This window comes from Gymnoscopelus braueri (assembly GCF_963280865.1).
Source record: "Gymnoscopelus braueri genome assembly, chromosome: 15".
Taxonomy (NCBI): domain Eukaryota; kingdom Metazoa; phylum Chordata; class Actinopteri; order Myctophiformes; family Myctophidae; genus Gymnoscopelus; species Gymnoscopelus braueri.
The window spans coordinates 25,539,604-25,563,204 of NC_137620.1; the positions used below are offsets into that span (position 1 = coordinate 25,539,604).

Sequence of the window (23,601 nt, forward strand, 5' to 3'; positions counted from 1 at the left end):
CACACACACACACACACACACACACACACACACACACACACACACACACACACACACACACAACATTTTAAATGCTGCTGTATCAACATCAACAGTGTCAATAGGTTGTGCTTCATTGCCTCTGCAGTGGCCTTGCAAATGGCCCTTTTATTATCACTGCTGGGCAATGCAGTAGCACTCAGTGGCCTACAGTATGAGATTAATGGACATGCTGTGACTGTATAGGCCTGTACTGTAAAAATGTGCTGCTCTCTGCAGTAAATCAGTTAACCTGCCACACTCCTAGGCTGCAGTACACACCTGTATAATAATACATGTACTGTATACGTACATGTATATGTATATATATACACACTGTACATATATATATATACTGTACATATACTTTGTAAGATTGTCCCCATCTTTTTCAGGGTATGAAATCAGGAAAATATACACACACACACACACACACACACACACACACACACACACACACACACACACACACACACACACACACACACACACACACACACATGCACACACACGCACACACAGTTAATTATCATTCTTCCCATTCATCACTCCCTGCACCTCTGCATATGAAGTCTACCACCCTGTGACCAGTAAACCTCCAGTTTTCCTGTAGCATTGTAATCCTCACACTAAGTACCCCCCAGGGCCATCTATCCCATAGTCAGCACTCCTGCATATTCTCCAATCTAAATGCCATCACACAAGCACTCACTATTGTACTGCAAGTGGTTTATATACCACAGGACTTGGAGGTGGTGCTGCTGGTGCTATTTGCGTATGCTATCACATATTGTGGTCAGATGGGAGTGGAGTGCAATGATGGTGTTTGCCATAAGGTGGCAGCATTGGACTGAAAATTGAGACGGGAGAGGCAGGGAAACGCCTCACCCGGGAGGAGATATGAGTCTCTTCTGTTTTGTTACTTGGAAAGAACATTAAAACAGAGCCCGGTTTAAATGGTAGAATGGTTACTAACTGTTTAAATACTGTCACATAGTACAAGTACAGTGTGTTTGCACTGTCTAAAAGGTTTGGTGCTGACCGAGATTTCGTGCCGATTGACCGTGTATTTAGCTTTTCTGTCCATAAGGTCTGCTGGGTAGACTCAGATACTCATAGATGCAATTGCATTACTCCGGTGGTTCATCACACAGCATTTCTGTCAAAAGACATTTGTTTTATGTTTAATCTATATCCTTTAATGTGCAGGCTGGGCTAATAGGATTTCAGCACCATGGACAGCACCTCACATTCACTGTGGGTTTTATGACAGCAGCCACGCAAGACAATGCAAATACTTTAGGGTCACTTCTGCTTTTTGTCACAGCCTGCATCTGCATATACTTAGTAAAGATATAGGCTCATTTTACTTTGTGTTTCATGTACTACGGAATATCCACTTCTCCTCTCTTGCTTTCTATGAATTTTTTGCTCTCTTTCTCAAATATTCTGTCTCATATGTGGGAATGAAGTGAGGTGATGCCAAATCCAAATGGGTCATCCAGACAGACACTGAATACACCCATCAATGCTGCATGGTTAAATATAAAAATACAAACAAATGCACACATATTCGCAGACTTCTGAAAACAGTACTGTGTATACACTGTGTAACATTGCACATCCATGGAGACATTAGACATGTAGACAAGCCTACAGATATGGCATTATTTCCATTACAGTGCACAGAATATAGCCGACATGTTCATGAAAGGATGTCAGGACGCTGTTATACTACTATAACATGAAGAACTCTGTCTGTCATTCTGTCCTGATCCATTTTTCTCCTCAGTGGGTTGACCAAAACAATCTGGTCTTGCACATTTGCATTGACCAGTGGCATATGCAGGGACTGAGGAAGGTGAATTTTCTTCATTAATTTAAGGAGTTTAGTAGCATTTTTTCCAGGGTCTATGTAGTAATATCTGTAGTAATAGGCATGGCCCCTTAGCACGGAAGGACGGCCATACCGTGCTTTTTTTAGGGCTGCCAAGGTTAATTGATTGGCAGGTGCTTCCAATTATCTAATTGTACTCTCCTCTTTATAGTACTGTACTGGACCTGGCCTCATGGCTATACATGCTCACACACACGCACACACACCAGAGAGAATGCCAGTAGAGAGAGAGAGAGCTAGAGCTCAATCGTGCAGTTATAAAGGACTTTGATTTAATCACATAGCAAGCAGACTCAACAAGGCTTGGCTATATAGTAAATTATATTTGCTATTTTCATGTGGACATTTACATACAGCAGTCATTTTACAGCCAATTTCATTTGCTGCTCTCATTTTCATGACCACAGAGTACTTAGTATTGAGTGGTGCCTGTGTGCGTGCATGCCTGCATACTGGACTTTCTAGGTACTGTGGAGGTGGTGCCAAAACAGCAGGTTGTTTCCACTGTGTGTGTGTGTGTGTGTGTGTGTGTGTGTGTGTGTGTGTGTGTGTGTGTGTGTGTGTGTGTGTGTGTGTGTGTGTGTGTGTGTGTGTGTGTGTGTGTGTGTGTGTGTGTGTGTGTGTGTGTGTGTGTGTGTGTGTGTGTGTTGCTCTGGAGCTGTCAAATCTGCAGGAGTAGGTAGCAGTGATCAGGGCAGACTGTACCACTTCCAAAACATGTACAGGGGGTGGTTTGAGCAAACACAGCTCCATCTCCCCCTATTTTAGTGAAGATGGCCCCTCTTCCCGTGTTGTGCTCTCTGTGGCTCCGCCCACCTACCATTTCTCCTCCCTCCTCCTATGTGATTAGTGGGGAAATCATGCATCTGAATGACTGACAGCACAAAGAGGAAGCTTCACATCTGCTGTTGCCCCTGACACTCCATGGAAACGGGTGGATCTCTGTCTCCCTCCTCCCACTCTCTGACTGATTCCAATGTCTTTTCCATGCTATTGGCTCTATACCTTACCTCCGACGTTGAGCATTGGTCCGCCCCCTTCCCGTTCCCTCTGTGTTCCTCTCTCTCTCTCTCTCTCTCTCTCTCTCTCTCTCTCTCTCTCTCTCTCTCTCTCTCACACTCATGTCATCCTCGGTTTTCCACGGAGTGGGTTGTGACCAGACACGCAGACGTTCCTAGTTTCAGTGGAGAGAGAGAGAGAGCTGGTGGGTTAGAGGCACAGTCAAGCATAGTGCTGTCTCTGTCCTCTCTCTTCCCATCTTCGTCTGTATCTGTACCTTTTGTTTTGCGCAGAGCAGTGGGAGCAGGCAATTTGTCCTTGGACAGAAAGTCACCTGGCCAGCAGGGAGAAGCTTGATCCTGTAAGCTGGCTGACTGACTGGCTAGTGTCTCTCCCTCTTGAGGGGGGATCTTGCTGAGGAGATCCCTAAAAGTGATCCAGGTGATAGCGTTTTTGTTTACCTCGCGGAAAGGTGAGAAGTGAAAGAAGGCAGCCATGGCGCATGCCGCGGCCCACCTTAAGAAGGCCAGGATGGTCGAGGTGGAGCCGGCTCCGGACCTGAAGGCTCTGGAGAAAGCCAAGGAGAGGAGGAGGCGCTCCCGGGAGAGGGCTGAACGCAAGCGCAAGGTACCGGGAACCCTGTGAGACTCACTGTGACATCACCATCCCACCCACCTGCTTTCTCTGCGTCTCCCTTCCCACACACTCTTCTTGTCATCCATCATTAGAGAACGGGGAGGATTTAAGAATAAGATGCATCATTTCACCCTAATCGTCATGCCATCTCTGTGACACCAACTTCATCTTTAACCTCAGTCATCCACCGCAAGGCCAAGAGTCCTGTCTGAGCTCGCCTGATGTCACCCGATCATCCGCTGTCCATCTCCCCATCACATCACATGAAGCATAGTTACCCGCAACACTTCAGGTGTGGGTACACTCATCAATCATCATAACCAACAGTCATTGTCTGTCTTACGCTAGCTTGCCATCATCACCACCACCACTATTCTGTGACCATCTCTACAAATGACCAGCCTCAACCCACTTTCTCTCTCTTTTGCTGTCATCACAAGTCACTTAACCACATGGACCCTAGTGTTCCTATTCTGGGGTGGACATTTCCCCAAAATTGGCGACCCACAAGCTCAGCATTGTGTACTTTGGGTATTTTCGCCGAAGAGATTTGGTGTAGAGGGGGAAAAAAGTGTTTATAGGTGGTTACGGTTGACCTTTGCCTATTCTGGTGTTTATTTTGAAGCACATTCAGTCTACGCCTGTCGTATGACATGTGCTATATACTGTAAATACGTTTGACTTGACTTGATTCTAAAATAAGCCAATTCTCTTGTGGTGTGAACTCATGGTGTCACTACAGTATGTCACTACATGCATTGACATGATACAGTAAATGGCTGACATGTGTCAAACACATTTCGCCATCAGTGTGTCGCTCCCCAATCTACCCTGCACAGTTTTAATTTAACCTTGAAAGTGTTGCAATGCACCCGTAAGGGTCTGAACGTGTGAGTAAAATTAACTCCCTTAAAGGGACATTTTCTTACTGTTTCAGAGTTAAATTAACATTCCGGATTCTACTGAAAATGAAGATGTAAAAATACTGGAAAAGTGCCCCACTGCCCCAAATCGTTGCCTTCCATAGCACACTTGGGCACTCCTTGTTCCTAGTTCATGTACCTGCAAAGGTATCCTCTTGTGTTGCAGTGCCAGGCAGCAAAACGCAGTGCATCTCAGCACTGCGTTTGCTTCAGTAGCACTGCTGGTCCATGGATGCAGTGTCTGTATCTTTATGCGACAGCTTCTCATTGTCCTCGCATTGTCCTTGTTGCGATGGACAAGTGCATGCTGTGTTGTTGCTGTTGCAGGGTGTTTGGGAAATGTTTTTGGCTAACGTGTCCTTGGCAGGAGATGGATGTGCGCTTTCTGTTCACGATCAGGGGTAGCCATGATATTGCACCACAGGATAAAGCAGACAAGCTGGTATTTTGTGTGTGTGTATGTGTACACGTGCAATCTTGTGTCTTGCTTTAATTTGTACAGTGGGGTGTCATTGTACCATGTAATTTTACTACACACAGTCAGACACACTCAAAACTTTCACTGCAGTTTTAGGCAAATCTTATAAATAACAAGGCAGGAACTAACACTGACACAACGCTGATGAAGGCTTGACACCGAAACGCGTACGTTGCTGTCTGCTCTGCAGTTTACCATGCCAACTTATATATATATAAATAAAAGTGCCTTAAAGGACAGTTCCGTGAGTGCTGGTATTCTCTTTAATACAGAGATTTATTTTAAAGGAGCTAAACACTGCCCACAGACTATAATAAAGGAATTGACAGTGAGAAAGTTACATAAGCTGTACAGTCAGTTTGAAGCACTACTGTAGGTTTGAACGTTGTCATGAAATTAAAGGGAGCCAAATGGAAGAATTTATTTATGTATTTATTTATTTGATTAATTCTAAGCAGTGTTTGCTGGCCAGTTTCCTCCCCAAGAATAAGACATCTATGGTTGTCATAGTACATCACTGACATCAAATAGACACTTTCTGTGGACAAAGAGCTTTAGATTAATTTGACTTACTTACTCACTGCATTGAATACTTCTCATGACCAATGGGCTTTTCATTGTCAAAGGAGCAAGGGGCGGTCATAACAAACAGGGTAGTGGCTGCCTGTCAGGTAATCAGAAGGTCACCGGTCCCCCCCCCCCCAGGCTCACCCAGTCTACTGTATGTGTCGAACTGTCCTTGAGCGAGACGACCCCTCCCTGGGCGCTAGTGCCCACTGCTCCTCATAGTTAAGACGGGTAAACGCAGAGGACAACTTTTCACATAATGTGCAAATATACTGTGACAAGAAATACCCCAAAGGAGTGGGGACTAAATTGGATCAGTGTGACATCATGGGTTTGGGGAGCAGGACAAACTCAGTCCTCCTTGTGGCTGTGAGTTGGTATGTAATACAGGCCATCTTTAGAGTGCAGGCAGTAAAGTGCTGTTGACATTAACCACATTAACACTGGTGTCCCTATTTTTGGCAGATTAAAATCTTCAAATGCTTTAAGATATCTGATATTTGTCACACATCAAAAATATTTGGGCTTAAATAGTTAAAAGCACACTAAACTTTCCCCCACACTGGTATTATTGTTGACCGAGCAGGCAGAGAGATTATCACATGGGATTATTGGTCCTCCAAGCATACCCATCTTGTACTAAAACTCTCTCTCTCTCTCTCTCTCTCTCTCTCTCTCTCTCTCTCTCTCTCTCTCTCTCTCTCTCTCTCTCTCTCTCTCTCTCTCTCTTTCTAATGGCAGATGTGCTAAACACACACACATTCACAGAGAGCTAAGAGTGATTAATCGATTCCATTCGCCAAATTGTCTGCCAAGCACCGAAGGCAGACATTATACATCACATACTCGCTCACATATGAACATACACACACACAGTCTAACAAGTCCACATGCTTTATCGCCAGCAATCAACTGCTACACGGACAAACAATTAACCTCATGTAATTGGTGGTCCAGTAGAAACTACAAGGTCAGGATTGAAGTATTATGAAGTGGTTCAATGGTCATGACCAGGACATGCATCTATGAAACTCAATATACATCATTACCAATAATAAAACCGCTTCTCCCCCCACCGGATCATTCATAATCTCTGTCCTCTACTTCCAACATGTCACCAGAAAGGCACTTTGTGTGCCTTTCTGGTGACATGTTTGATGCATACTCTCCAGAGACCTTTTTAATTCCCTGAAATTATAGCTTGAAAGAATCTCCAGGCCACGCTCCCTGGATGCTCTCTAAATGCAACCACAAACCCCCACCCACACACACATTCTCCCACATAGTCCATTCTGCCATCCTAGCATCCAGGAGGATTTACACTTGTGCTTTTTGCTGTGGAAAGTGATGGATTAATATCGTCTCTAGCAGCGTGTGTGGCTTCAGCGTCACTCTCTGTGGGGTCTGCAGTAGGGTTTAATACCGGGATTCCCGGGATTCGGGAATCCCGGGAACCCGGCATTTATTTGCCGTCCCGGGAATTGAAATCGGTTCCCGGGATCCCGAAGGTTGTTTTTTCTTGTTAGAAATGACTACTAATTAGTAGAAAGGCCTATCTACAGCGCGGAGGAATAACGATTATAATTAGCCAAGTTACTTGCCGCGTTGCCGACCAGGACAGGGCCCCATCGTCCCGTTTTGAACCAATATGGGACGCACTGAATTTAACAGTAATGAACAAAATAAAACACAAGGAGAAAGCAAGTAAGTTTGTCGTAGGAGTCGTAGGATCCAGGTTGGACCTCCTATGCCATATGTTCAGTCTGTGCCGCTCTGTGCTGCTACGCAGTGTTGGGTGAACGGTAAACAGAAGACTTGCCCCAAAACACATCACCCCCATTTCTTTCGCAGACAAGCGGTTCTTATTCTTGTATTTGTTTTACTGAGGATAAGGTTAGGAATATAGTTTTACTGAGGTTAAGTGTAGGAATAAAGTTAGGTGTTGGCACCGTTTTACTGAGGTAACGTTTAGGAATAAGGTTAGATTTAGTTTAGGCATAGTTTACTGAGGTTACGTGTAGGAATACCAGGTGAATACCGCCGGATTTGCCCCAGGGCTACTGTGTTTTGGGGCGAGCGTGTTGCCACGAATACGAGCGCAGCGCCTGGGTATTTAGACCGATGCTAGCTTAGTAAGCCTACTAACTCCACCACATCTCCAGAACTGAAGAGAAAACGCACGCTAAAGTTAATGTGTTACGGTTAACGGCACAACACATGGTGGTCTGTCTGATCAAACAGAATCCCCAAAACAAGAGCAAACAGTCCCGTAACGTAACGTCACGTCAGAAACACAGAACACCGCAGCAGCAGTGCCGGTGTCACAGGTGGCTACCCCAATCATCTCCCGATATATATGGTATGGAACATCTTGTTCTAAATCTGATCCATTTGATCATTTTCTTGTATATTTAATCAACCCGATCTCCAGAGATTACCGTAACATTGCACGGAACGAGTGCACTTCATTCCGTGGATAGCCGCCTCGGAACTCCCGAATTGCGTGCATATGGTACGGCGCTCCCTTTGTGACAAAACCATTTCGGAGGCGCGCAGTCACAGGCGAACTGTCACCCCGTGAAGGACCACCGAGGGAGCTAAGGCGACCGAGTTGCCGTCCTGAACGGTGGGACGTTCGCCTGTGCCTACTCAGCGCCGTTTGAGTTATGTACCGATAGGCACAGAATCGTAATTTTTTTTGTGGGGACTGCTCTGCTTCCGGGTTTTTCCGGGTTGCGACTGGTTACGCCCACCGTGGGACTCGGCGTACATATGCACGCAATTCGGGAGTTCCGAGGCGGCTATCCACGGAATGAAGTGCACTCGTTCCGTGCAATGTTACGGTAATCTCTGGAGATCAGGCTGATTTAATAGCAAATAGATAGGTGTCAATGCTTACTAGAAATACAGGATAGGTGGGCACAATAGGGACATCTGGGCACCTCTGTGTAAAATTGGCTATTTAAGTATCTACATATAAATGCATTTTAGTGGGCCTTGAAAAGGTCTGAAAATTCCTGGGAAATTTGCTATTTCCCGGAAAATATTAAACCCCTAGTCTGCAGTCGACACAAACATGTTACAGTATGTGATTGTTTCTTTAAAGAATATTACAGTTGCAATGCATGTACACACAGCTTTTGTCAACCCATGCAGTTCGTTTTTTCAGCCACTGTGAAAAAAACTCACTAACTGTCAAACACATGCTCATCTATGATATTAACAATGTAGAAGCCATGAACCATTGCAGTAAACTCAACAGCCACTGTGTCTTAATGGACACAGACAGGTCAGCACCATAACATATTATGATACAGCAGTAGAACAGTATGTTCTGTGGTCAGTACACCTACATTCTCTTGGCATTAGATGAGATAAAAAAGAGTCAGGATATGCTCAGTCCCCACAATTCTTGATTCTTGAACAATTGCTGGACCAAAAAAACGAAAAGTAAAAAAGGCACTGTAATGTCCGCACACATCATATAATGCTATCCCATTTGTTGAATAATCACCGGACTGCATTATACTGTATACTGAGATCAGATAAAACGCATTATGACAACAGTAGGTTCTGTGGTCAGTAAACCTACATTCTCACGGCTGTGTCAGACACTTCTGTCCCTCTCTGCCTCTCTGACTCTCTCCCTCTCTGACGATGTAAACATACATCTCTTGGGAATTTGGCATGCATTGCTCCGTGTCTAAGCAACCAGCACATCTATATATATAACATAAGGCAAGGCTGAAGCGGGCTAACTGTATCACCACAGCTTAGCGTGCCTGTATGAATCACCATGGGGTGTAGGGGAGGACCAGTGAACAGCATCCTGCCTCCATCTGTGGGTTTTGGCCTGTTCACTGACCACGGATCAGCTAATATACCATAACTATTTCATCTTGTATTTAAAGACATTAACTCTAGACATCAAGGTCTTTATTAGCCTGTGGCCAGCTCCAACAATCAGTAAGGCCGTGCACTGTAAAAGTGTTAAACACAGGCCAGCAGATCCTTTTCCTTTTGGAAATGTTATATATGTTATATGGAGATGTTATATCATCTCTGTCGGGTGGAAACCTCATGTCCAAAACTGTTACTTTTCAGGAAACAATTGTAGCAAATCTATGAGCTTGCAGATCTGCTACTTTTGGTGCTTTTGTGTGACGCTGTAGTATGATCAAGTAGGGGATTCATTTACGAAAAAAACACAAAAAGTAAAAAATATGGAGAGAGGTTTCTGCCCGACAGCAATGATATACATTTTGGAAATGGTGTTTGAACACCTAAATCTGCCCTGCCCCCAACATTTTCCATACTCAAGGCTGTGACGTCAGGAGTGGAAGTCGTGCTGCTTCTTGACCACACTACTCCACAAATACGGGGACACTTATGTCATCAATACATTTCAATTTATATTTAGAGAGGCTTCCAGAGCATCGCAAATATAGCTGCTTTTGAATGCTGTACATTTACAATGTACATTTATAGGCCAATAACGTACCAATTACAGTCAATACAATATGTGCAACTAGCAACTTCCTCCGCTTGTGATGTCATTTATTGGGCAGTTTGAACTGATCCATCCCACTTGCCTTTTCAGAACTTTTTCATTTTAAGTTATTTCCATATTTATATAGAAAAGCAACTGATAATGCTGTCTACTATATGGCGTAGTATGTAAATCAGAACATTCAGAAGTTCTTGCATTATCTGTTACCCTACCTTTAGTACCATTTTTACACACTCCAGTGAAATGTATTAGTGTGTACTTTGCCAATTTGCAATAGTTTTACACACAATAGCAGCATCTTATGCACTGCAATGTATGCAGAAAAAGATCCACTGTCTGTCAATTTGACAGTTGCTTGTTAACTGGTAGACTTATGGCTCTGGGATAGAAGAGTTCAGTTCACTTGTGTTTACAGCCTTTTTAACCGTATGAAGCCGTAACTATTCTGGGGGGCGAACATTCACCAAAATGTGTAGAGAGAAAAAAGGAGGGGCCCCCTGCAGGGACTCCTGTCAACGAAGTATATAGACCCTGGAGGAAACTTCTGGTGTCACAGCAGCAACGGCCGTAAGCATGAAACACTATAGGTGGGGAGGCACACGACAGTTCAGAAAAAAGTGACCCATTTTATATCATCTGACCTCTCCTCTCCTCTCCTCTTCTCTGCTTACAGAGCATGTTTACTTTCTCGTATTGCCTCCACTTACCTTCCCTCTCTCTATGTACAGTATTATGGGTTTTCAGCTATACTGCGGTGCCATTTTGACAACTGCAGTCATCTTCTCTGCATACTGAATATATAGAACATGCCAGTATACTCAGCTGCCTCTGTTCTCGCATGTATTATTATCGCTCTCTCTACCCCCCCCCTCTCTCTCTCTCTCTCTCTCTCTGTCTCTATCTCTCAAACACTCACACTTACGGTATTCCCTTGCATCCTCTCCTTTCTCCTCTGCTATCTCTCCCCTCTGTCTCAGCAGTATAGAGGTGGACAGCATCCATGCATGAAATGAGCATTCACCCCGTTATCTGTTAAGCTGACTAATCGTACGACGGTGTCGCATGGCGAAAATACCTGATCTGTAGCTATAGCTATAGATCGGCTAGTAGATCGGCTATTTTCAGAGTGCGATACGGTCGTACAACTAAGTAGAAGTCAGGCTTAACACCGTGCACCCTATGACTTCACACTTTCTATCCGCCTCTCTCCATGCCTGCACTGTCCCCCCTACAACACACACACACACACACACACACACACACACACACACACGCTCATGATGTAGGACCATAATGAGACAGGGATCTCTGTAGTGTTCAGCCCAGGGAGAAGCACCTGTCCCGGGCAGAGGGAGCAGACGGTGTTGCCCAGGTTTTGGAAGAGAAGGGGAGATGTCCTTGGCGACTAGCTGGCACCATGAATTATGAAGCCTGTGTTCTGTGTGTGTGTGTGTGTGTGTGTGTGTGTGTGTGTGTGTGTGTGTGTGTGTGTGTGTGTGTGTGTGTGTGTGTGTGTGTGTGTGTGTGTGTGTGTGTGTGTGTGTGTGTGTGTGTGTGTGTGTGTGTGTGTGTGAGAGAGCAATGCAAGAATGAGGGACATGATGTCCCTCATTCTTACATTGCAATGGTAGGACAGAAAGTTAACCACATTAATCCTGGCGTCCCTTTTTTTGGACATGTTAGTTCTTACTTGATGGTAGGGCATTATTTTGCATTATTAAGAATAGAGCAATAATATTATGAATACTATTACAGCTCTACTAAATGAATGAATTTCTTTTTTTTTTCATGTCTTGTCCCAAGACCTTTCCCTTACAGGATCATCTGACACCAAAAACGTATAATTACAGTATACAAAGTTACATTCACTTTGTTTACTTGCCAACTTACATCACTTCTCAGTAACTGAAAGCTGCTTGACAGGCACATTCTTTACAGGAAAACAAAAACAAAACAATCAATTGTAACACAAGGGCCAAAATAAAAAATATAATGTATATGTTTTCTGTTTTTCACTTATCCAAAGCTTTCTCCATGTATTCAGTAAATGCAAATACCTTGTATTCTCTCTTGCGTCACTGAACCACATCTACTGTTATCCGCAGAATAGAAAATGCAGAGGCAGATATCTTGACCATAATGCAGACTCATTGAGAACAAGCTCGTCTTTCTCCTTTCTTTCTTGCATTGAATTACCTGGTTTCACTGACCCATGGGGGCTGCAGTGCTACAGATAATATACACAATGAAATTCTCACTGTTAATTTAGTGTAACAAATGGACCCAGTCCAATTTTACACTCTCACTTTTAAATTAATACTTAGGATTTTGCTGTGCACAGAGTCCAATTGAAATGAAGTGAACCATTATTTAAGTTCCCCTTATCTGCTCCTTGCCTGTGTGTTTCTCATTGTTTCTCTGTTTCTTTCTTTCAATGTCGGCCTCTCTGTCTATCTCTGTCTGTCTCTCCTTCTCTACAGTTCATCTCTATAATATGCTTCATAACTTGAATAATCTGCTCTCTATGACTGCAGTCCATCTTTTTTGTTTGTCCTTGCAATGGGTTGTTATTGTGGTTTGTGTTTGACAAGCAGTCCATTTCTAGTCATGGCCATTATAAAGCATTAGTGTAAAACATTATATGATGGACTGATACATTAAATACACAGACTTTTCCTGAGTGCAACCCTCTCCTTTTGTCTCTTGTCTACAACATATAACGTTTGTCCCAAAGCCCAGCAATTCACCATGCTGTTTGTTTTCCATAAATCATCGTAACTCCAGTTCACCAACATTAATTCCACTGTCACATATAATAAAGACTTCAGGCTCTATCCCAGGGTAGTGTTTGTCTATATACACTATATATATATATATATATAATAAGAAGTTTTATGTACAGTCGTCTAGCATCAATGAATATATGAATGAATGTACCGTAAATAAGTCTCACAGCAGTTATCCTCAACAGGCATCTGTCATGGTTCTGTATTGTACATCCTAGTAGTCCATGTGCAAGTACAGCACCATAGGAGTCAGTAATCCTAGAACAGAACAGAATGGAGATTGTCTGTGGAGCCTGATGGTTACTGGCACAAAGGACTGTCCAAGTGACTTAGTGGTGTGCGTGAGGGGAGTGCTCCTCATCATAGTGGGGATGAGACGACTTTATCAGGATTGTGTTGAGCTTCTTCCTATCTGCAACCTCTCTTCCACAACTCTCCAGTTCAACTCCTACAGAGCTAGCCTTCCTCGACAGTTTTTCCCTTGTGTTGATGTTAAGCCCCCGTCCCCAGCCCACTGCAAAATAGAGGAAACTGGACATACTGGTGGAACATTTTTACATATATTTTTTTAAATGTAGGAAACGAAGAACAGGGATATTTATTCACTACCCATAAAAATTGTTCCGCGACCCAAACATGGGTCCCGAGTCCCGAACCACCGTTTGGGAAACGGTGCTCTACGTTATCTCCTCCCTCTGCCAGGACATAACATTATGCGTCTCCATCTCATCCTCCTGCTCACTGACTCTCCATCCATTGTTACATGTACAGTAATCTCTGATCACAGCCAGCCGCTCGGATGATGCAATTTGCCATGAAACGTTTGTGTAATGAAAGATAATCTCTCGTCCTTCTGCCCGTCTATCTCTCTTTTTGGTCTCTTTTTTCCCTGAGAATCTCTTTTAACCCTGTGGATTATTGGACAGAATATGTGCACACTAGTACGTCCTCTGGTGCACTCTGGTGTAGCTGTACTTTAATACTATAGTGACATCTGGACTGGAGCCATGGTTTGCGTGTGACCTTTATGTTATCACTGGAGAGAATTCATACTGCAGATGCTTTTGCCCTCCACTGGAATTCTTGACTTTTATAAACTGGAAAATTGAAAACCTGTTTTAACCTGTTTTTACCTGCTTGTAGTTTGTTTACCTTGTGGAATTTGGCATTTGCCCTTTTCCATCTTAATTTTTTTTACCCTGCATTTCCCTCTATACCAGCAGTTATCAGCCACTGGAGTAGTGTGGTGGTGTTTACCTGCACGAAATCTGTGTATTTCATTTTTTCACTGTTTGTTTTGGTAGACAGTGACGTTTTTGGAAACTAAAACAGTGAAAACACCTAAATACAGTGAGAGGGCAATGTGTTTCTGCAGGTAAACACCACCGCACTACTCCAGTGGCTGATAACTGCTGGTATAGGGGAAATTATGGGTATTTTTTTTGTAAATTGTTATGTAAACATGGGGCAAAGTTACATATTATGCCTTTAACCAATTTAAACCTGGCGTCCCTATTTTGGACACATTTTCAAAGAGTATAAACAGCTGTGCTACACAATTGTTGTGTGCTACACCCATATACATATACTTTTGTGAATTTAATACATTATTTACAACCTATAAATTCACATAGATTGTAGACTGTAGGTCTTTGGCTGTGGATGTGATGGATGGATGGAATGTTGGTTGGAATGGATGTTGTTGCTGCTGTTTGGCCGTGAACTGAACTGGGATTGACAAAATCCCAGATTAGAGGGTTTATAATTTGGTTGCCATGGGCACACCAGTTCAATTCCAGTACCAATCCCATCTCTGTGGAGACTCGGGAGACAATAAGAGAATAAAGGGAATAATGGTGTGGACAGTGGACACTGACCAGACAATTGTCACTCAGACTGTACTCATAATTGTTTATCTGTAGTGGAATAGAATCTGAAGCGTTTCTAGTTGCAGTTCTTGCAAGCCACTCTGGATAAGAATGCCAAGGCAAGGTTCAAGGTTTCTTTATTGTTACATGTGGGGAGGGTTCACATTCACAAGAGTAAAATTATTATTGTTCCGCTTTCCTCAGACATTGTAGCACCGATAAATTGTAACACTGGCTTCCTCTAATTTATGCACCATCGTATACGTCAAAATAGCAGATCCTCTAGCTCACGACGCGTTGCATCATGTACACACAGGGACTCAGGGGTGATAATTTGATTTCAGACTACAGGAAGAGGTGTGATATTGGTGTTGCTACCTGAATTGTGTGTGTGTGTGTGTGTGTGTGTGTGTGTGTGTGTGTGTGTGTGTGTGTGTGTGTGTGTGTGTGTGTGTGTGTGCGCGCGTGTGACCGAGACCGACCAAGTACAATCTGTCAGTCTGGTATCCCGACATCCATAGTCCACTCTGTATAAACCATCATGATTCTGAACAACACCTAGAAACCATTGCACACATCACCAATGGATGTAGTGCATATAAAAATGTGTACATTGCTCGCCACGACCGCATTGTCGACATAGTGTCCGATGCAGTCAAAAAATGTATGCCATCGGTGGCGCAGTCGGTAGCGCTGTCGCCTCACAGCTAGAAGGTCCTGGGTTCGATTCCCACAGGGGACGCTGTGGGCGCTGGGGGTGTGTTCTCTCCTCCGCGTCATCAGTGCCCATACCCTAGGTGGGGTTGGCGAAAGGGCCTTTCTGTGTGGAGTTTGCATGTTCTCCCCGTGTCTCCTAGGGTAGGTACCCTCACAAAAACATGCAGTAATCCTGGTCACTATACTGCCTCCCCCTGGCCAGCCGGGGCGCCTGATGGAGGGGAAAGGAACTGGTTGGAATAATGTGTTCCTTCCACGTGCTACGTCCAACCAGGGAAACTCTCCCCTGTCAGGTGATAAGAAGGTCAGTTGGCTCTCATGCATTGAAGGAGGCATGAGCTCGGCCCTGGCCTCCCTAGGTTGGCAGAGGGAGTGTAGTGCCCAGGATTACATAGACAATTGGCACTGGGTGTAAAAAATAGGGGTTACAAAAATCGTGGGATAAAAATTTAAGTAAAAAAAAAAAAAAAAAAAGTATGCCATCCAGTGCAGCAATGTACAAACACTCAAGAATGCTACCAGATTGGTTTGGTTTAGCTTGTGATGTCTTTGCTAACATCCCAAATACCCCTGATGTAGTTTTTGTTGACACCTGTCACAAGGAGGCTCTGATTCTGCGTGTCCACTCTACCTAGATAAGCAGTGACTGTAACATATTAAACCCACTATGAAACTACATAGTACAGTTTTACTGTCTCTCTAATTATCTCTCCCTCCCTCTCTCTCTATTTCCATCTCCCTCTCTCCCACTCCGTTCAAATCTCTATCTTGTTTCTCTCTCTCTCTCTCTCTCTCTCTCTCTTTCCCTCCCTCCCCTTCATCTTCCAGAGAGCTCTGTGGGTGTCTGGTCTTCTATTTTCAGCACGTCCAACATACATCCACGTCTCTCCTCTGCTCTGCTCTGTGTGTGTGTGTGTGTGTGCGTGCATGTGCGTGTGTGTGTGTTCCTCGTTCTTCTACATTCATGTCCTTCCTCACCATGCTTATGGAGGTTGCCATAAGCACTTCACAGCCAGTAAATGCGTGTGTGACATTGTTGTCATTGTGATGCAGATCGGCCAGTAACATAATGTCATTGTCCTCGCTGTGCCACGTCACACCAATTCAATTAAACAGAGCTGCTTTAATTTACCCTGCTGGAAGTGACCTAGCACTATTTTGGTACCGGCAGGTGTGTGTGTTTTTCTGACAACTCACTTTTCCCATGCCAGCATTATGGCACCAAAACATTGAAAGCATCTTTTTGAAGAGCATTCAACCACTTAAACCCTATATACTTTGTTGACTGGCGTGGTCCCTCAGGGGTCTGTACTCGGTCCCTCCTTGTATCCCTATACTCCAAATCTCTTCGCCGAAGATAGGTGATCTACAAGTTCACAACGTGTCTCAACGCAATGCGATGTGACCTTGCAGATCTGATATTTCTGCCATACTGTATGTTAGTTAGCCTATTCTCGCACAGAATAGGGAAGCTACGGTTCATGCGGTCAAAGTCCAGTCAAACTATTATGGTAACATCACCATAGCACAACCATGCATGCTACAGCAGGCTGGTTCATAAGGTGGGCTAGCAGGTCCAAGGTCACAGCTTACAAGCTGGAGCCTGTTGCGGCTGCATCTGGACTTTAACATTGAGAAACGTAGAGCCTGCACTCCACTCACATGGAAAATAACCACTTTATTTGCAAAGCATGACAACGTTTCGATCCTCAAAGGATCTTCTTCAGGTCCATTTTAACATGCACACCTGTTCAGTCCTTTTTAAACCCCCTGTCCCCCAATGTGTACCCCCCCCCCCCCCCCCCCCCCACACACACACACACACACACACTGTGTGCCACACAGTCACAGCAGGTGAGCCTCATCCCCTTGCACTTTCATGCCAGCCTGTTCTCACCAAGATGCGTCCATGCCAGTGATCCGTACAGAGAACACATTGAAAAATGCCTATTTCCTATTTCCTCATTTTCAAAATCAAAGCCTGTGCACTATAAAGGTCTGACACAGAAATGATCAAAATGTCGAAATGCATTGTGACGCAGTATGAAGTCTCCATAATAGACTCCATTATGGTCCTATAGGACCTACTGTATAGCACTTGCATAATTGTTTACTAGCACACAACAATGGACAGCAGGCAACATGTCTTAATGTGAGTGCCTTAATTGATAATTAACTAGTTATGAGAAACATTCAAAATGGTCATCCTGTAACCAACCATCCATCCATAACATTTATTTTGAAATATGGAATAGGGAAATACATTTCAATTTGGGGGTCCTTGACATGAAAAAGTTTGAGAACCACTGGCCAACAGTGCATACAGTTTACTGCAGTATGTCCTTATGTATGGTGTCTGAACATTATGCATGTCTTTATACTGTACATCATTGATTGCGAACGCAGCGGAAGGAGGCGTGCCGCGCAAGTGGAGCTTACTATGAAACCGTGCTCGGGTTGTGCGTCTGTCTGTCTGTCTGTGTGCAGTATTGTGTGCACTGCCTGTGTGCAGCCGCGCCCCCATGTGACTCACGCTCTCATTGGCTGCTGAGCCGCGCCCCCATGTGACTACAGTGTGGCTGAAATCCGCCTGCCCCTCGGTGACTAATTACACTCCTCTGAGAGAAATATAGCAGCTACAGTCAAAAATAACACATCTAAAAGCATCTACACAAGTTCTTCCATTGGGATATCTAAGAATTCCATGTCATTTGTGCATATTTCAGGCCGGATGGAAGTTGAAAATGTCTTAGTTTGAGGACCCACTTCTCTACAATTGCTCATTCCTTTCTATTCATCTTATTGTTATTTTCGAGCTGCGTTCGCTTCCCGCGTTCGCGCGTCTTACTTGTTATTATCTGTCTCCCCTCCACTCTATTAGAACTAACAAAGACATAATTACCAAAAAGCTTCAGCATGTGAATCTACTTTACGTAAGACTCAGACAGGCAGCTCACGTCAATAGAAATAAGTCTGCTGATAACTCTCCTCGCAGTCAGTGTTCCCATAGCAACACGTCTTCTCTATTATTCATGTTTTTAGGTGTTGTTATAGCTACCGCTTTCATTGGTGGATTAGTGACAGTGTACAAATGAGCCCAGAAGGAACTTAGCTTGTCTATTTAGAAACGTTAATACTATTGCTGCACTTCAAATGTAGTGTTGCGTGTGTGGCATAAATACAGAATGCATACACACCGTGTCAGACTTTATTTATTTATCTACCTACGTAGCTGATCTGTCTGGCTGTCTAGAAGACAGACATTCATGTGCTTCTTTAACAGTCTCTTTGCCAGCTGTGTGTGTGTGTGTGTGTGTGTGTGTGTGTGTGTGTGTGTGTGTGTGTGTGTGTGTGTGTGTGTGTGTGTGTGTGTGTGTGTGTGTGTGTGTGTGTGTGTGTGTGTGTGTGTGTGTGTGTGTGTGTGTGTGTGTGTGGCTGGCCAGTGTCGCCTGCTTTTAGATTTCTCAACATGTTCTGCCAAACCTGCTGCCTCCACGCAGGATGCTAAATGTGTTTACGTACCCACACTCCTCCCATCTGTCCCCTGCTCCTTCCCTCTCTTCCTCCCCTACCTCCTACCGCTATCTTCATTTCCAGTGTTCTTCTCCCCCGTGTTGATTTAAACCCATGACTTCACAATAAGGTTCTGTGCCAATGCGCCACGCCCCCCTAATTGCACAAAACGAGGTGCGAGATGGTACCTGAAAGAGTAAAATGCTTTTCGCTGCAGCTGCACCCTATGAGAGTAGGAATCATGTACCTTTGGACATGGTCCATATTTGTACATTTTAGTCTGTGCTACCTTTGCTGGAAAAAGCATGTACCCCAAGTGACAAAAAATGTACTTGGGTAAATTAACCAGTTTTGTACAATTTTAATTGGCAAAAGCATCCTGGTGGTGGTACTGTCATTTGAGTACCAGGACTGTGTTGATTTTCTGGCAACATTCCATGGCGCACAAATGCATAACTATTTCCCCCCCGCTTTGCCACAAATCATACCGATGAGATTTGGAATAGAAAAAAAACAGTCTCCAGTCTCAAACATCCCAAACAGAGCCTTGTATTAGAGAGTTACGCCAACCCGGGGGCAGAAAACTGCGCCGGTCACGTGGTTCATGTAACTCGTATAGTGACAAACGCTCATAGACTACAGTGCATTCCGTAAACTTCCGGTTCAGGGCTTTGTCACTAGGCCCCGTTGAGGTCAATAGAGGTGACGCAACTCTCCTTAAATGGCTCTGATCCCAAACAGCTCTCCTCTCCTCTCTTACCAGCTGTCAACGCCCCTCCCACCCCCCCATACAGCTGTATAAGTCAGTGGAGTGATACTCGGAATGATAGCTTTCACCTTGTGCACTGACCTCAGAGTTAAACACAGAGCACAGCACCAGTAGTAGCAGTGGGGCAGTTGCCCTAGGTCGCTATTATGTCCATATCCTGATATGAGACACTATAGGTATCGTCTGTGATTTTGGATATCGTAACATTGTGATACGACAAAAGTGTTTTAATCACTTAATGCCTTATTGAATACTTTTAAAAATGTATTATTTGTTTATATATATATGTATATATATTCTGTATAGTAGTGTGTATATCTGTCTGCCTCTTACATCATCATGATTTGTGTGCATGGGGGTCTCATCTTAAACAAGCTGCGTGCTTAATGAGAGTTCCAGTTTAGTAGACCTTGTATTGTGAATTTGTACTTCCATGTACTGTCATGTACTATTCTCATGTCTTACTAAATAAACTACATCAATCAAATATATATTCCGTATATATATTCCGTATATATAAACCACACAATTTTTGTCACAATATCCATAACGAGGTATATTTGGTCAAAATATTGTGATATTTCATTTCCCAGCCCTAGTTTGCGCTGAACTCCCTTCCTCAGTCCCGTCGCTTGCAGCCAGCGAGCCATATGGTCCATGGCAGATTAGGGGCGTTTTGTTGTCACTGCCACTGCCCCGCCCAGCAGATTAGCAGCCCAGAGAGGAAGAGAGCAGAGCTAGGGGGGTGGGGCTGAAGAGATGGAGAATAAGTGGGATTTGATGATGGATGTTGTGGGAGGGGGGCAGGGGTTATTAGGGGGGTGGGGTTTATGTGGGGCGGGTGGACAGTCAGTGATGGGGTTTAAGTCACACCAAGAAAAGTTAAAGATTGCCCACTTGGAACTCCATGTAAACTGTTAGCTATAGACGACATTCCAATATGATTGGATGATAAATCAAAATTATAGTATAGAGTTCCTTTCTGATTGTTTCTCAGACAGCTTTGATGCTTTTGTGTGACACTGTAGTATGATCAAGTAGGGCGTTAATTTATGGAGAAAAAAAACACTAAAAGTTAGAATATGGAGATAAGAGATTTCTGCCTGACAGCAACGATATATTCTGTTGTGTGGTACTGAATTCATCATGAAAACTAAATGAGCTTCCCGTGTGAAAGCAGGTGAATACCATCCTGTGTGTCACTGACACAGCCGTGGCAGTCCTTATTGGATGAGTGTGTTGACAGATGACGGAGGCATTAGAGGGGAGACTGGAGGAGCACTAAACAAATTATATCCAGGTAGATAATAATGACACTAACAGGCCCGTTAGCCCACGGCTAACCAGGGACAATGTTAAGCTGAAGTGACGTGGGTGCCTGCGCGCGTGTGTGTGCACGCACGCATGCATGCATGAGCATGAACGTGTGCTTGCTCTTCTGCTTCTATTGAAGTGAAGGTCATAATGTTCTCAAAAGAACGATATAAAAATGTATCTGGCCTGGGAGTGATCGTCTCTGGCTGGCATAATGCTGACTTCCATCGTGTCGCAATGCAACACTTTGTGAGCTTGTAGATCTGCTATGCTGACTGCTTTAAGACAAGGGTCATGTTAAAATAAGGGTCATATACTGTAAGTGTTGATGTTAAGACAGTGAGGGGTTGGATATTAGTGTACCTTAACAATCTTAAAGAAAGCAAATGTGTGTGTGTGTGAGTGCATGTGTAGTCTGCAAATGTTTGTGTGCATCGCTGCAGTAAATGTCAAAAGCCATGTTTTGGCTTACACACACACACACACACACACACACACACACACACACACACACACACACACACACACACACACACACACACACACCCCCACACACACACTTCAGGTTTACTACTTGTAGTTATTCATACTGCATGTTCACCTAATACAGTAGGTCATACTGGCCATATGCTTCTGTCAGTCACACCTACCTAGACATAGTACTGCCCTCCGTAGGAGTGGAGAGACAAGCCCAATTTTTACTTTGTCATACGACACTGATCTTCAAGCTCTCAACAAGCCGCGTCGCAATGTGAGCTTGTACTGTAGATCGGTTATTTTCTTAGCTTGACACTACCTTATAACGAAGCATAACAGAGTGATCCCAGAATGATGTGGTTGTGAGGCACACATTCAAGGCTTGTTGCTTTCCAAAATATTCTCCACTCTAGACCATGCTTCATTTGTTTTGGGACTGTACTTCTGCCGTCCCACAGACTTATGGGAATCGCAGTTCTAACAGACAGACGCTACCAGAGGTGTTGCTAAAAAGACTACAACATTTTTAAATATGACTCTTTTTTTTTTAAGCACCGTCCTTCAACCCACATCACTGTGGCTTTTGTCAGATAATTACAGATCCGATTAAGGATATATTTTCATGCCATCCAGTTCTCCCCCCACACATTTCTGCCAACCTATCTTCTAAGATATCTCATTCTGATATTGCCAGTCACAGAGAAACATTTATGCCTAATCACTTAGTTCATCATTCATGTATTCATTCATTCTTGCTCATGCCGTTCTCTTCCCCACAATGACGGGGTCTCTCCCCCCTACGCTAACATTATTCAGTGAATGAGTAATATCTGAGTGATATTTGGAACAGCGAGGGCATTATGTACGATGTTACAATGCTGGCTCCTGAAAGACCAAGCGTGTAGAATGGGGACATTTACCTCTCGCGTGAGGAGGGACAGCTCGTGCAGGCGTGTGCACTTATGTGCACGTGTACACACGAACACACACACACACACACACACACACACACACACACACACACACACACGCATAAACTGTACATAATATTATGTAAACACACATACTCTATTGTCATGCACATACTATAAGTAAACACACCACACACATGCACGTTTGTGTTGAGAGAACAGAACACACACACACACACACACACACACACACACACACACACACACACACACACACACACACACACACACACACACCCCCACACACACACACACACACACACACACACACACACACACACACACACACACACACATACAATTTCATTTGGATCTGCACAAAAAGCGCAATACATGATAGATCCAAACACTGATCAGAAGAAGGTTACATTATACGGTCAAACCAGATAAAACTGCTTATTAACACATGAAAAAAGATAACACATTGATGACATACTACTATATACAGAAACTTTTTCTCGCCCCTTAGCTACTCAAGGATAAATAAAACATCGTCTTCTCCAGATAGACAGACTGCCCATGATAGCTGAGACAGAACAGTATTTAGCCAACTTTTGTGCATTTGTCTTATGCAATCCTCCCAATTGCAGGTCTCGGAGCACAGGTTTGTGAACGTGGCCCAGACTCCCAAACACAAGGACAATAAGTTGACAGTTATATCCCAAGGCCATAATACGTTCCACCAAAGTGGAACTTATTTCATAAGTTTGAATGTAAAACAAGTGTCCATATACAAATTGAATGGGCGTGCACACACACACACACACACACACACACACACGCACACACGCACACACGCACACACGCACACACACTGTGCTGAATTACTCATCATTCATTCTCTTAAACCCAGACCAGTCCTGAAAAGGGCTTCAACCTGCATATAGAGCAACACAATCAATACACCCCTGCCCAGGGCTATTCTCTGACACAGCTAACGGCATATGTCTGCTCCCATTAACCACAATGGTGACATGAGCTTCCCATGTGATCACAAGTTACAGTGTTTGTGTGCCGTGTTTGAATGCCAAACGTCTTTTGTAATTCAAGGTTGCGAGAGGAAGAACTCAAAGTTAGAGGCACAAACCGAATCTGAAAGTAGCTGTTCCTCCCATCGCCTGACTGTCCAATCGAAAATTCAGTGTACCGCCTGAGAGG

At 43.9% G+C, this 23,601-nt stretch overlaps 1 protein-coding gene across 1 annotated transcript in view; it reads left to right on the forward strand.

Annotated features, from left to right (window-relative positions):
- Positions 1-3,409: 3,409 nt before the first annotated feature.
- The window catches only part of ank2b (ankyrin 2b, neuronal), a gene marked incomplete at its 5' end in the record, with an annotated part of 109,875 nt that continues 89,683 nt past the window's right edge, over positions 3,410-23,601 (forward strand). The window contains one exon of the mRNA XM_080451935.1: positions 3,410-3,541. Within this exon, the coding sequence (XP_080308061.1) occupies positions 3,410-3,541 (132 nt within the window). The remainder of the gene's footprint in view (positions 3,542-23,601) is intronic.